Source organism: Silurus meridionalis, chromosome 1 (genome assembly GCF_014805685.1).
Source record: "Silurus meridionalis isolate SWU-2019-XX chromosome 1, ASM1480568v1, whole genome shotgun sequence".
NCBI lineage: Eukaryota > Metazoa > Chordata > Actinopteri > Siluriformes > Siluridae > Silurus > Silurus meridionalis.
In genome coordinates, this window is record NC_060884.1 from 8,541,677 (window position 1) to 8,557,366 (window position 15,690).

At 36.2% G+C, this 15,690-nt stretch overlaps 1 protein-coding gene and 1 long non-coding RNA gene across 3 annotated transcripts in view; one reads left to right on the plus strand and one right to left on the minus strand.

Moving 5' to 3' along the window:
- The window catches only part of gnas (GNAS complex locus), a 47,686-nt gene extending 34,610 nt beyond the window's left edge, over positions 1-13,076 (minus strand). For both annotated transcript variants that reach the window (XM_046877554.1, XM_046877473.1), the window contains exon 1: positions 12,438-13,076. In XM_046877554.1, the coding sequence (XP_046733510.1) occupies positions 12,438-12,576 (139 nt within the window). In that variant the 5' untranslated portion in view covers positions 12,577-13,076. The remainder of the gene's footprint in view (positions 1-12,437) is intronic.
- On the plus strand, positions 12,840-13,494 carry LOC124403837. The gene is made up of 2 exons (XR_006928962.1): positions 12,840-12,960; positions 13,070-13,494. It is a non-coding gene; the product is annotated as an uncharacterized LOC124403837 (long non-coding RNA).
- Positions 13,495-15,690: the final 2,196 nt, after the last annotated feature.

Sequence of the window (15,690 nt, forward strand, 5' to 3'; positions counted from 1 at the left end):
CTTCACTCCCTATTGTTGACAACTCCCCAAACTGTGCAGGTACGTATATTCAAATCCTTGTCGTTTTATGTGAATTGATGGAACAAGCATGAGTTATAGCTGTTAGGATGAATTAAACTCCTTCACTTTTGATTTGACCGTAATGTGATAGCCATACTGCTACAACGACTTTTTGACTAGTAGTAAATATCAAACGCTTACTAATCACAACAAACATCTTAGGACTAATTCACATAATTATTCAGATTGGCTCACAAAGTGGGTGGAGCTAAATGGTCCAAAATTGCAAAGCAAATTAGCCCAGTTACCAAGTTATGGGCTAAACATCACTTAGCATAACCTAAGAATAAGAAGGTTCTAGTGATTACATCAAGGGGCACCTTTTTCTTGTCTTTTTATAGAAGATGTCTGCACTATGTAAGCATTTTTATACTTTCATTAAATGCAATGTTTAAAAAACTTACAAAAAACTGTTGATTCAAATCAAGTATCACAGAGGCAACTTCCAACATGGCTGGACTGTGTTATTCATAAGTATATATATATAAAATTATATACAATTCGATTCAATGATTCCACCATTCCATATAATGTATGTATGTATGCATGTATAATATTTATATATATATATATATATATATATATATATATATATATATATATATATATATATATATATATATATATATGTATATATGTATTTATGTATGTGTGTGTGTGTGTGTGTGTGGAATAAATTGAGAAGGGCTGTAACCCCCTTAAAATCAGATAAATCTGGAACATTCTTGCAAGGAAGAGAACAGGGTTAGGGTTAGGTATGCTGGTATACCCAAAATGAAAATTTTTCTTGGTGTGATATTTTACTTTTACTTTACAAAAACCTGCCTTTTTTTTTTAACCAGGCTGCGTAAACAAAAAAAAAAAAAAAAGGAAAAAGCCTCAAGGAAAGGGAATTTTCATTTCACGTCATTCATTTAACATCTCATTAAACCTAAACTTTAGTACATATCTGTACTGACAAATGAATATTAACATTCATCATCCCTGGGATAAAAATGCAAAGTAAAAAAAAAAACTACTTTGCTTACTTTATTTACTTTTACTTTCTCTATATTGCAGGTAATATATCTGCTGAAGGAAGGACATCTTCTCTCCATATGTTTATGAAGTTTCCCATATATCAATATTAAATCAATGTTTTACATGCTATATGTATACGGAATGTAAATAAAGGATAAGCCGCCACCAGTTGTCTAGCCATCACAATTTGGCCCTTGTCAAACTCACTCAAATCCTTACACTTGCCCATTTTTTCTGCTTCTAACACATCAACTTTGAGGAAAAAATGTTTACTTGCTGCCTAATATATCCCACCCCAATAACAGGTGCCATGATGAAGAGATAATTAAAGTTATTCACTCACCATTCATAATGTTAAGCCTGATTGGTGTATATAGCATAATGAACAGCGTAAAACTTTGACATTATTGATAACCTTATTTACTGTACAAATTATAGTACATATGTTCATATATAATGGCATAGCACAAAATATATTTTACTTACTATCAATATACATTTTTGAATTTATAAAATCATTGGTTGCAAATTTAAATGAACAATAAACACCTAATGAAATCCATAAGCCAGTATTTCAGTACAGATTTTCAAAATTTGTTTGTGAACCTGTAAAAAAAATGTGATGAAAAATTAAATGTAGAGCAAAGTTAATGAAGCGCATTATAAAACGAGAAAAAGGGCAGAGGGGGACACAGAGAAAACACTAAAACAGGCATTAGAGCCAATTTGTGGGCCTTTCAACAGGAGAACTATAAAATGAAAGTGCATTATCAAATTGTTTAATTTTATTAACTGTCATTATATTTAACAACAATTATTTTTGTTAAGCCAGTGCTAAAAGTTGCGATACATATGTAAATAAATCTTGACATGCTGCAAAGTCATAAATGGATCGTGATTAAGGTAGCACAATAAAAAAAAGAAATTAAAATTAAAATGTATAATGTGCTAATATTGATCCTAAAAAGTCATTATAAACAAACAGCCTTTCGGGAAAAAAGTAAGCGTTAACCATATATGTGCACATTTGCTCCAATTAAAGTGCTGCTGTGACTGGTACAAGTGCCAATTACACTTTACCAATTACACTGAAATCACAAGGTCTGGTTAAACCATGACCCTTACAAATCAACAGGCACAATGTCTCTTTCACCTCCCAGTCATCTTCTCAATCTAAACATTTATTTCTGAATAGGGCTGTAACGGTACACGAAATTCACCGTTCGGTACATACCTCGGTTTTTAAGTTCAAGTTTTTTATACGATTTTGGTACAGTTAGTGGGAAGAAAAGCAAAACATAAAAGTGCTTGTCATTTATTTTAATTTTTTTTTTAAAGTTTATTATTAACATTTGTGAACAACAGTATACATTCTTAAAAATGTTTTTATTAAAATGCCTGTTTGGTTAAATAATATAAAATAATATTTCATTATATTTTATAAAAAATAATATAGAATAAATACAATTAATTCAACACTTTATTATATAGATTAAATTAAGCAATCAATTAAATTGGCACAAATTAAATTGATTAAATAAAATTAACTAAATAGAAAAATTTTACTAGTTTACATTTGTTTAACCCCATTTGGGTAATAGAAATGTGTGTGTGTGTGTGTGTGTGTGTGTGTGTGTGTGTGTGTGTGTGTGTGATTTAAATTTAATGTTTAATTCTCTAGTGATATGTTCTACTTAACTGTTCTATTTCAGCATACTTTAACAAATGTCTTCATTCCTTCCATCCTTCATTCATTAATTTATTCACTAAAATGGATTCTCTCCATTTAAGAGATATTCTTGAAGCTGGGCATAAAACACAAGAGTCCATATCACTAGACCGTTGTAAAAACAGAAGTGGCAGCAATTTCATGCATGCGCAAAACAAATTTTTACAACGCACTACAAATCATATTTCCAGTACGAAGTGAGACGCCACAGTGACACTTCACTAACTCTAGTTTCTTTTTTTATAACCCTGTTATTGTTGACTATTTTTTAAAGTTTAATAATAAAAAAAAAAAAAAAAAGAGTGACACTGTGCTCAAAGTGTAAGGTTGTTGTTGTTGTGTTCTAAACAAAATTGTTAACACGTTTGTGATGGAACACAAAGTTTAACTATTTTCTGCATGTCCACGAATGCATCCGTACACGTGCACCAAAACAAAAGACCTGTATCGAAACAATCCGAATACCTGTTCCGTTACATCCCCATTCCTAAATAATCTCTTAGCAGATGTAGAACTGTAAACTTTTTATTAGTTGGGTTAAACTAGGGATTTTGGTTATATATGTATTGTGACAGCTTAGATATCTAAATTTGTTCAGGCTATTAATACTACACAAAACATTGGTCATGCAATACTGTAATCACTGCAGCTTAAGGTATGTCTCAACTTGTAGCAGTTTTAATTATTTAGCTAACCCCTGACCTTAAACTACATTTTGTCAAAGTGTTGGTTTAAAAAAATATTACAAGCATTATTGTTTATTTTCAGATATACTGAATGTAAATGTACTTGCATATGCTAGGTAAAGAGCTGTCTAAAGGACTACCTTCCCCCTTTTCCATTAGGTCATGGCTGATGTATTTCTTTGTAGAAATGATGTAAACACACACCTAAATGATCCAGAACACCACGTCTCTGCTTTAAAAAAATAAAATGATTAACTTGTGCATTACATTAGTAGCCCATGGCTGCTGATTTCTCTCAATGTTTGTAGCACAGGTCTACTTATTTTTCCTTCACCTGGTTTCTGAATGGTGGATGAATTTTTTTGGGGAGAAAAAAAAAAGCCTAGAAATTAAAGTGTGTTTTTTTTGTCACCATAGGAAACAATTGTTAATAAAAACCATGTTTGTTTCCCCCAGACTATATTTATTGCACATTTAGGATTGCTGTTCTTTTGATGTTTTATTTAGTTTTGTGTAACCCTGGCATTTTAAGGACTTTTGTGGGCATCACTAAATGTAAATCCTTAGTGGTACCTCGCAGACGTACCCAGATATTCACATTAGAATAAAAACCTATAAATCTAGTGAGATCTACACATTACAAAATAGCTGATAAATGAGGCTCAGTGTATTTTTTCATTTAGCATTTTGTTTTTTAAGAAACACATTTATTGCCCTAATAGACCACTGCTGTTATTTGATATTAAAGTACAAACAGCTTAGTTCATACTTCCACAATTTTAATTCAAAATGAAACTATATTTGACAATTCCATTTGATCCACTTTGGCATGACCGACATGATATTGACATTTTGATTTGGTTACTTACATATTTAACAGCTTATATATTGCCCCATTTTACCCTAAACATACAATTTTAAATTACTAATCCCAGGGGTGTAGAAACATCCCATTTTTTTTTTACATTACTAAGTAACAATTCCAAAAAACATGGATTATTGAGAATATATTAGTAAGAATCTGGAGCTGAAATGTTTTATTTTTATTGAAACACACTGTGGAACACAACGGAAATATGCAGATATGGCCTCAACTGTAGTTGAGCATGTACAAGTTTTGACTCTTTTGTTAAAAGTAAAATAGCAAACATAACCTAACAGGTTGGGACATTTTATAAACTTGCAGTTTCATGTAACTCATGAAAGTGGCATGACTGGATAATCACAAACTGGATAAAACCCATGATGAGATGATAAGTAATACACTTGCTTAGGGGCTTTAATAAGAATTATGACCAAGCCCTTGTCAAAGTCCCAACTTTGAGGACAAAATGTTTACTTGTTGCCTAATATAACCCACCCACTAACAGGTACCATGACAAAGAGATAATCAGTGTTATTCACTCACCGGTCATAACATTAGTACTCTATCAGTGGTGGGCCATTGCATTTCACAGATAGGCCTTCCGTTGTGTCCTACCTAAATCAACCCACCTCTTAATACCATCAGTATGATACTACAGCTATAAAAAAAACATCAATATTACAGAGAAACGCAGTATAAAGTGTTGCATCATAGAAAGGTGTCTCATCCAGTGGGAATGAATGTCATTACTTAAGCAAGAAACCCAATGATCACAATTCAGCAAGTCTCCTGTCACTGTAGCCACAGCTGCACCACCCACATACATCATCTCTAACAGAATCATCAATATTAACCTCATAAAATGACCCCAGGTTTTCCATGCATTTTATTTTGTGTAAATTAAATTTTTCCTGGAGATTTGAATTTAAGACAAATTGTGTGTTTTGTGTAAAAAATATTTAATGCAAAAGCATAAATAATTCTTTAAAAAGCTTTAAAATCTGTTAGAGGAACCCTCTGAAATTGAGAGAATAGACTACTGGGAATAATTCAATACATATTTTAGGTCAAAAATATAATTAAATGTATGTTAATGTTTCTGATAGGGTTTACGCCAGCAGAGAAGTAGGATCCTTCCAAAAAGGTATAAACCTTCTCTCTATTTAAACAAATAGATAAAAGCCTTCCATTGAATAATTACTGTAGTGATTATGTTCCAGCTGACAAGTTATTTAACCCTAACTGATGCAGTGAATATCTTCTTATTCCATAAACAACCATAACAAAACATGTCCTGTGGTCATGGAAAAGATGTTCTCCATTTCAGAAAGGTCAAATTGTTGACCTGCATCAACAACTAAGGAGATTAATGAAACTACTAAAACTGAGTTAAGAACTGTCCAAAGCATATTTATTATAATTTAGATTGACAGTGGTGAACCATCATCTTCGAGGAAAAATGAAATGAAAAATATTATGAATTGTTTAGATTTGTTCTTTCAGTGAAATCAAATCATTAAAATAAACACAGTTATGTTAAATAGTGAAAGTAAGAGCATTTGCACATGCACAATGCAAACAGAACTCAAAAGATTAGGACTTAACAGCTGTGTAGCTTTAAGAAAACCACTTATCAGTGAGGTTAATCAGGAAAAAACTTACATTTGTTAGGAAGCTTAAGAATTGGACTCTGGAGCAATGAAAAAAGTTCATGCAGTCCATATGTACCCTGTTCCAGTATAATGGGTGCATCGGGGTAGGATGAGAGGTGGATAAAACTATATACATCATGTCCAACACTATGAAGGCAATGTTATGATCTGAAGTTGTATTAATTGGTCAGGTCTTGGTTCAGCAGTGTTACGTGTCAGATGACGAAGTGAATATAGTTAATGACAAGGTTTTTATTTTATCTATCCTAAAGATACAGGCATATTTCAAGATGACAATACCAGTAATCCTGAGACTGAAATTGTGAGAGTGTTTAAGGAAGCATGAGACTGGTCAGATTGGTCACCACAAAGTTCAGACCTTAACCCCAATTGAGAACCTTTGATAAGTGCTAAAAGAAACTTTTTGCAGCGATCCGACGCGCCAATCAAGATTTCGGTAAGAAATTCATGCAAATCTGGTCAGAAATAAATGTTGTGACATTGCATAAAAATATCAAACTGATGCCACAGAAAATGCATATTACAATCAAAGCAAAATAAGGTCAAACGAAATATTAGACTGTGTGATAAAACTCTTAGTCATATTCTTTTAACCATTCACCTTCTTCTTACAGCGCATCCTAGTGCCTTTACTTCGCCAGGTAAGTCACAGACATTCCACATTATTTACCAGAAATGTAATTGCTGCTACACAGCCCTTTAAGCAGCTTTATAGAGTGTCCTTCTTTGGACCACTTTGGGTTGATGATAACCACTGCACACAAGAAACACCCCAGAAACCTGCCATTTTGGACATGCTGTTCTGGACATTTGGGTCCTGGCATTTATGTGGATGCTACTGATAAATACCACCTACTTAAACAATGTTACAGACCATATAAGGTACATTCCTTCATAGCAATAGTACTGAATAAAGCTAGTAGTCTTTTTCAGCAGAATATTGATAAAATACAAAAACATGAACCACCTAAATAAATATTGCAAGCCATATACCCCTTTAATATCAACAGTACCTTCCTAATAGCAGTATAATGCTCTCTGCCACAATGCAAACCATGTTCAGGAATGGTTTGCAGAATTTAACAAAGAGTTCAAAGTTTTGAATTGGCTTTTAAATTCCACAGATCTCAAACTATCTGTAGATGTGCTGAACAAAAGGTCTGAGCAATGGAAACAACTTATAGGACTTAAAGGCTATGCTGCTTACATATTGGTGCTATCTGAATCAAAATCAAATCAGAATCAAAAGTTTTATTGCCAGGTACGGCAAAGGGTTCTGCAAAGAGCACTTAATAGTACTAGGAATTTGTCTTGGTGTCAGTTGCAAACATATAGTCAGATATGAAATGTATACACAGTTTTTAAATAAATTATAATTAATAAAATAAATACTGTATACTGAAAGTGGCTTTGCATGAGAAGTAGTGCAATTTAGAATGTAAAAGTGAAAGTGACTGTCCAAATATATATACAGACATGAAGTATGTACACCTTCCTGAAATCCACTATCATCTCCACTGTCTTGAGAGAGTTAAGCTTTAGTTTGTTCATCCTGCACCATGACACCAAACTTCAGGGGTTTGACAGACTGGTGACCAAATGAGCAGCCATTGGTGTACAGGGAGAATAGCAGAGGAAAAAGGAAACAGCCTTGGGGGGATTCAGTACTGATGTTACAGGGAGTCAGAGGCATGCTTTCCCAGCCTCATGAACTGCCGTCTGTCAGTCAGTAAGTCTGTGATCCAACTGCATATGGAGTCAGGCACATTCAGCTGGAAGAGCTCGTCTCTGAGCAGAGCTGGGACGATCGTGTTGAAGGCAGAGCTGGAGTCTACAAACAGTATCCTGGCATGACAGAGTGGAGGGCGATGTTCACAGCATCGTCCACAGATCTGTTGTATCTGTAGGCGAACTGTAGTGTAACCAGGAGAGGTTCTGTAATGTCTTTGAGGTAGGACAACACAAGTAGCTCAAAAGACTTCATGACAACAGAAGTTGTCAGGTCTGTAATCATTAAGTCCTGTAATCCTTGTCTTTTGGTGGACTGGGACGATGGCTAATGTCTTGAAGCAGGCTGGAAAAATGGCAGGTCTCCATTGAGGTATTCAAAATGTCTGTGAACACTGGGGACAGCTGATTGGCACAGTGTTTTAGGGTGTGGGGAAAGAGTCCAGGCCTGTAGTTTGCAGGTGTTCAGATGTTTCAACAGTGTATTCACATCTTCCTCTTTGATGGTGAGAGGTGTGAGGGGCGGTGGTGGTGGTCGCTGAGGTGTGGGCTGTGTGGTTAATACAGGTATGGAAATGTAGGAGGTGGGGCTACTGCTGATCAATGGCTGGTGGGGGGAGGATGGGGCAGGTCCGGTCGGTCCCATTGTCTTTCAAAGCAGCAGTAGTACTTGTTCAGGCTGTCAGCCAGGTGCAGGTCGTTCACAGAGTGAGGGGCTCTAGACTTGTATTTGGTGTAGCAGAATGGTTCAGAATGTTCCCCTCTCTGGTCGGAAACAAAAACTGTTTGTATTTGGGAAGTTCATGGGAGAGATAACCTTTATTAAAGTATTCTAGGACACTAACCAAGGAGTCCGGGTTTGTCCGTTCTCATCAGCCAGCGCACTGAACTTCGCACCCATTACTTTGCGGCGGGATGTAAACACCGATGAGAATGAATGAGAGGAACTTGCAGGCCGAGTAAAAGGGCTTGCAGTTAATGGTGAAGGCCTCCAGGTCTGGGGAACAGAGTTGAGATTGTACTCTCACATTGTTGCACCAAATATTGTTAATATAGAAACAGATTACTTCAGCTTTTGTTTTACCGAAAAGCTGTGTGTGTCTGTCCGCTCTGTGAAGATTAAGCACTGTAGCACAGAGTCCGGTATAAGATCACCCAGCCACATTTACGTGAAGCACAAACACAAGACGTAGGCAAGTCTTTGTTTTTGTTCATTTGCAGGGTCAGCTCGTCTATTTTGTTGCAAAGTGAGTGCACGTTAGAAGGGAATATCTCAGGGAGCACAGTGCGAAATCCGCACCGGCGGAGACACAAGAGTATACCTGAGAGTTTCTCTCTTCTGCGGGGGTTCACTTTGTTACATGCCTCCTTGACCAAGATAGCCAGTAAATCCACAGTAGAAGCCAGATAACTTGGAAATAAGTCCACTGGGGTGGTAGCTCTGATGTTCATGAGCTCTTCCCTGGAATAGGAGCCACCAGAACTGTGGCAGAAAACTGAATAACAACACAAAAAGAGGAAAAGTAGAGCACACCGAAACACCGTGGCTGTCGTCCGCAGCGCCATCTTGGATTTTAGATCTAGTGTATACCACATCACACTTTCAGAGGTCTCAGGAAGTTTATGCTTCGATGAGTCAAAGCTGTTATGGTGGCACAAAAGGGATCTATAGAATATTACGCAGGTGCAGTTGATATTATCGCTATTTATGTTAATGATTTATAATTATAATTATTATATTAATAATAAATCAATTGTTAATTAATTTATTAATAATAGGATTAGTAAGCCATTCTAGAGGCAAACATGCAAGCCTAAGTAATGTCACTTCATTTAACCAAGGAGCTTAAAATGCTTTGGCTCATGTACGGATCCTTTCTTTCTCTACGTTTCGGCCTATCCATCACATCAGAAGAGAACAGTTTTGGTTCTGGAACCTTGGTGGCACGCTATTTCTTTCAAATTCCAATCTAACCCTATTACATCTAAATGGTTTGCACCTTGGTATATGGCCTCTATATTTTGTTCTCAAAGTCTTTTTCAAACACTGAATTGAGATACCATCATGGCTGCCCTGTGGACATTGTTGGAGAGGTCACCGTCAGTTGTTTTTGGATTTTTCCTCACAGGCTTTCACAATGTTTCTGTCATCAACAGCTGTTGTCTTCCATGGCTGACCTGTTCGATGTCCTGTTGTTTCAGGTTTCTTTTTCAGGACTGGTTAATGGCACAAACTTGAACTCTCCTCTCTCATATTAAAAATGGCTGCTAACCTCCTGAAGACATCTCTTTTTTGTTTATGTTGGTTTTTTTAAACAATAAATACATTCACAGGTCCTCAAAGGTGAAACCCAGTGTTGAAACAAGAATAAACCTTTTCTGTGCGAGTAATCATTCAAACAATCGATCTAACAGAGTAACAAGATACCTGTCAGTCATAGGGATGCGCAGCATGCTGGTACTGGAATAATTAAAAGGTATATATGATATTTCAAATAGTACGATGATATCATTTTGCTGATGCTGCTGTTCCAACATTCAACTGTAGGCTGCAGTGCTTTCCAAATAGCTGTGAAACCATTTATAGACGGAAAAATTTGCACATGCATTAATTGTGCTACTTCAGTTGCATTTTATTCTTCTTCAAAGTCAAAATGTAACCTATGCTCGTGGTAGTTTTTTTTTTTTGTTGTTCTAAGACATTGTGTGTTTGCACTAAAAAGAACAAGATTTTAATAATAACAATAATAATAATAATAATAGAGAATTTTACTTCAGGCCTGGGGTGCAGTCAGTGTTCCAATTCATCCCAAAGGTGTTCAGTAGGGATGAGATCAGAGCTCTATAGCATGCCACTCAAAATTCCTCTCCAAAGCATGTAAACCAGATCTTCATGTGGTTCGCTTTGTGCTCAGGTACATTGCCATGTTGGAACAGGTTTGGGTTTTGAAGTTCAAGTGAATTTTGATACAGTTTGATACAAAGGTATTAAGATATAAATCTATTATAATTTTTTTTAAATATAAAATTGTTTTTAATTCACTTATCTTTTGAGGCTGGTTATTTGTAACTTATGATATCGATTTAGTATCGATCATTTTGGTAACATACCAAACCAAAATTATGGTATCGAGCCATCCCAAGTCAGTCATGTGTACCAAAGCTTTTGATTACCCAAACAAACTGGTAAGTTCAAACAACAAAATGCCATTTTCTAAGTTGGTCCTGGCCTAGATATCAGGAAATATCAGGAAGCAAAAAAAAAACTATATATATATATTTTTTTTTTTATTCATCTCTATTGATCTTAAACCTAAATGTTTGTAGCATACAGCAATTTTTTTTATTTGCTTGTTTTTTCAGTCATTTTAGAAGGGGGCTTATTTATAAATGCAGTCACAGAAAAAAATAAAATATCGTCTTTTTCTATAAAATTATTCAGAGCTGTAAAAAAAAAAAAAAAAAAAAAAAAAAACTTTCTTTTTCCCCATGATACACACACAATTATATGCACACTTTTGCCCATAGTTTGTTTGTGTTCATGTTCGACACCACATTTAATTATTGAGGTACATCAGCCACATCCCTTGCCAACAGTAAACATGTTGAAAGATTTTGGTGACTTTAAATATGGAAGTGTCAAAGTGCCACATTTGCCACAAGCTAGTGCCTGGCAAGATCTGCTCTTGTCAATAGTTATTAATATGAAATAAAAGTAACTAGGTGCAACAACACCTCCACCACACAGATTTAGAGTAGGGATGCCAATTTCTGAAACACAATAGCACATAGAGTTATGTGGACAATAGCATAGGTCATCGTCTCAAGTGGTGTTCATTGGTCCACTATCGTACTCTAGAGTGCTCCTTAATTCATAAAGTGTTCCTTAAAGTAAAGTCAGGCAGTCTGATGTACGAATCTGGATTTGCAAGGTGCCAAGAGGACCCCACCTACCGGAATTCATAACACCAACAATAAAGTTAGGTAGAGGAAGAATAATGGTTTTGGGCTGGGGCTAAGATTTGGGCTAGGCTCCTTACTTCTAGTGAAAGTTACCGTTAACCCTGCTGCATACAAAATCATTCTGACTATACACTTCACATTTTATGCCTTTTGGAAAGGCCCTTTCCAGTTCCATCATTTGCCCCTGTACATAAAGTGAGGGACATAAAGACAGTTTGAATCTGGCAAACTCTCACCACCTTTAGGATGAAAAGGAATGCTGACTGCACCCAAAGCCTCATCGCCCACCAGAAGTACCTGACCTAACTAATGTTCTAATAAAGAACAAAAGCCCACATTCTCATTTTAAAATCTACTGAAAAGCCTTTTCCAAGGGCGTGAGAAGAATATAAACGATTAACAATCATTAGTATGTTGGAAAAATGCACACACTTCTTCACAACTTGTGCCTATTTCTATATTCTCATGTGGCCCGAAAAGCGATGCAGCTATCTATGCAGACCATATTCACAGTGAACACAATGGTTCTGGTACACAGCTGTTTGTTTCTCGATATCACACACAAACACACCTGAGTCACCTCAGAAGAATTAGGTCATCGCAAAGCCATAGCATTTGATCAGGTAAAAAAAAATTCAATAAAAGAAATAAAGACATACATATATTTTGCATCAATAAGCAGGATTATTGCATTTGGGGGAAAACAAACCTACCTAACAGTAGTAGCCGATGGGTCGCTCTGTATATCTGTTTGTCTTTCTGTAACTGTTTCTCTATCTTTTTGTTTGCTTCTCTCTGGGCCTTCTCCTCATTACGCTGGTCTTCTGTTTTACTGTTGCCCAAACAACCCATCTTCCCAACGTCCCAATGAAAGAAAAGAAAATGTTTTGAGGACTGGGGAGGGAAGGTAAATGTGCAGTATAATTAAATGGCACAAAAATCCCTTGATTGGCACGTGTTTAATTCCCAAGGATTGGGAATACTGACATTGCTATGTGCATTTGCACACTCCCTGGAAGAAGAGCGCTCGGGTAGAGATGGGATGGGTGTGGGGGGGGGGGAATCGTTTAAAGGGATGAAGGGAGCAATATGAAAGATCTGCCTTTGGGTTTCTGCTCAGTGGTAGCTTTAGGCAAGCAACGGAGAGGTTGTGATGGTGGTGAAAACACCAAGGCCGGCCTACACACAAGGCCGAGTCATCCACAGCTATTTGGTGCAGTAATATCCGAGCGAGAGGTTTTTTTTGTTTGTTTTTTTTTTTTTAATCAAATATTCTTAACGTTGGATGTGTGTGTTTGTTCGCCTCCACGGCGTAACACGAAGGTCTTTTGTGTTGCTGTTCCAGAAATTCGAGGGCGATTTAACACATTCCTCGTCGATAATCCATAGTCGCTTCCCCCAAAATGACAGTCGCGGCCGGCACTCCTCGGCAAATCATCGAGAACTCAACGAAACGGCTTGGATTCTCTTTCCTGCCACATCCACTTACCGACACACCAAGACGAGAAATAGGGACATTTCAAAAAAAGACATGAAGAGATAAATATCTTCCCCGAATTGACGGCCTGCCGTTCATTCCGCCTCGAGCCTTGGCCGACATGAACCTTTTTTTTTTTTAACTCCGCTTTGAAATGATGTGTCACAAGGGTGTTTTTTTTTTTAATGAAATCCCAAAGGTAAATGTCTATCCTCCTCCTGTTCTGCTAATAATACCCGATGGCATTTGTGGCTATTCAAATAAAAAAGAGGCGCTTCTTGTCTTCTCCGTTAGCTGCTGTAATTTGAATTTCTTCTCACATCCGTAGACTCGCTTTACGCAAACAACAATCCGCACGGCTTCGCTGACGGCGCGCGCAGCAGTCCGGACAACGCGGATTTCTTCGTTTTTTCACTGCATTTCGCAGGGCAGATTCCGCTGTCGCTGTCACGCTACGCGTTCGTATTTACCCGTTTTGATGTCGCCTTGCAGAAAGACGTGGGTTTATACATGTGCATTTACAGCCGTGAACAGATCCCGTTTAAAAAAAAAAAAAAAAAAGATCTAGCGCATTGACAGCAAGCTCCTGGCCGACGGAACGTGTTACTTCTCAAATAGACGTGATCGGATCCGCTCGCCGAAAGTATTTCTGACGATTTTCCCCCCCTTTCTCTCTGAATCGTACATTGAGCTAGATAGCGTTGAGGAGATGGGTGGGGCAAACAGCTCTCATTGAACCCTGTATACAGACCGCGGCTAATCACATGACATTCACCAAACGTCAGCAAGTGGCGCTTCTGTGGACTGAAGGCGCCCTCTTCAAAACACACCGCTGTACAGTCGAGCTTCCATACACACATACTGACTTCACTAATACTGCAATATATCATGTTATTCGACACCAACACTCTAAAGATGTTGAGTAATTTAGATTGATCGTGAATTTAAAGACAATAATTCTGGATTTCCATTTTTTTTACAGGCAGTAAAATGCTCAGTTAATTACAGAACTGAATAATGTATACAGCAGCAGTCAAAAGTTTGTCCTGAATGTCCAAAACTCAACGATATCTTCAACTTTGTTGTTTTGATCTGTTTATAACTACTTTTAAATCTTAGTCTAAACATCTTCATTTATGTAATCACTGTACACTGTACTTAAAAGTAACGGTTCTATTTAGAACCAGAAATAATTCTATCACCTGCTTCATATAAGGAACCCCGAACCCGGTTCTATACAGAACCATTTTAATGGGTTCACTGAAAAGAACCCAAAATGGTTCTTTAAATCCAACTTGAATGGTTCTTTTTAGAACCATGTAAGGGTTCTTTATTATTAAAAGAATAACAGTATTTATTATTGACTAAGAAAATATAACCAATCCAGAAACTTCAAAAGCTTCACATTTATTCAATTCATTTTAAATTTTTTAAAAACATACATAAGCTTATGTTATGTACATACATATACATTACTTAACTTTTACATATATCTCTGAAATTAGGAAAAAAAAAATCTCAAGACAGATAAAAGCAATTCAAGAACAATTAAAACTTATTAAATAGCACCACAATTTACAGAAGCTGACTGTACATTTTTAATACAGGGATTGGTGTTTTTGTGTCATGGCGACATCTAAGTTTAAGCATATATTTTTGAATAAAAGTCATTGTGTGCTTAATGGCAACCAGGTATTGCACAATGAAAAGAAAGTAGACTGCTAACAGGCATTCTACAGCCAGTGACATGTCAATGTCTGCCTGTCTTATAATGTTCAAAATGTCCATTATAATGCTGACACTTTTAGCCTTGAGGGGATCAAGAGAGTCGTCGAACACTCTGACTGGTGAAGAAGATTTGGGTTCATGTAAAACAAACATTTCACCTTTTGAGTGCTTTTTACCAATTAACAGATGTCATCAAATACACTTAAAATTACCCCATAATTAATAGTTCCTTTAATTCAAGTCAAGTCAAATCAAATCAAATTTTATTTGTCACATACACATACATACAGGGTACGACATGCAGTGAAGTGCTTTTTACGACAGTCCGGCATGAGGGAATAGGATGGGGAAAAAAACACAAAGAAAAAGAAGGCAGAAAAAATAAAGTATAAAAACTATATAAAATATAATATATATAATATATATAAAGTATGAAAACTATATAAAAGTCAAGTGCCTCAAGTGTTAATATAACTAAAGAAGACTCTATACTTTCCCTATCTGCACAGTAGAGGAATCTGGCATGTTTTTTAAATAGTGCTGGCAATAAAATAAGTGCAGTAAAACCTAAAAACAGATACACATTTCTGTACATTTGGTACAGAAATCAGTTAAAAGCAAAGTTTACCCAAAGATGAAAATTCGGTCATCATTTACTCACTCTTTTGTCATTTCAAACCAATATGGATTTCTTTCTACAGCATAACACAAAAAAACATATTTTGAAGAATGTTGGTAACCCATTCATTTATTGTTTTTGT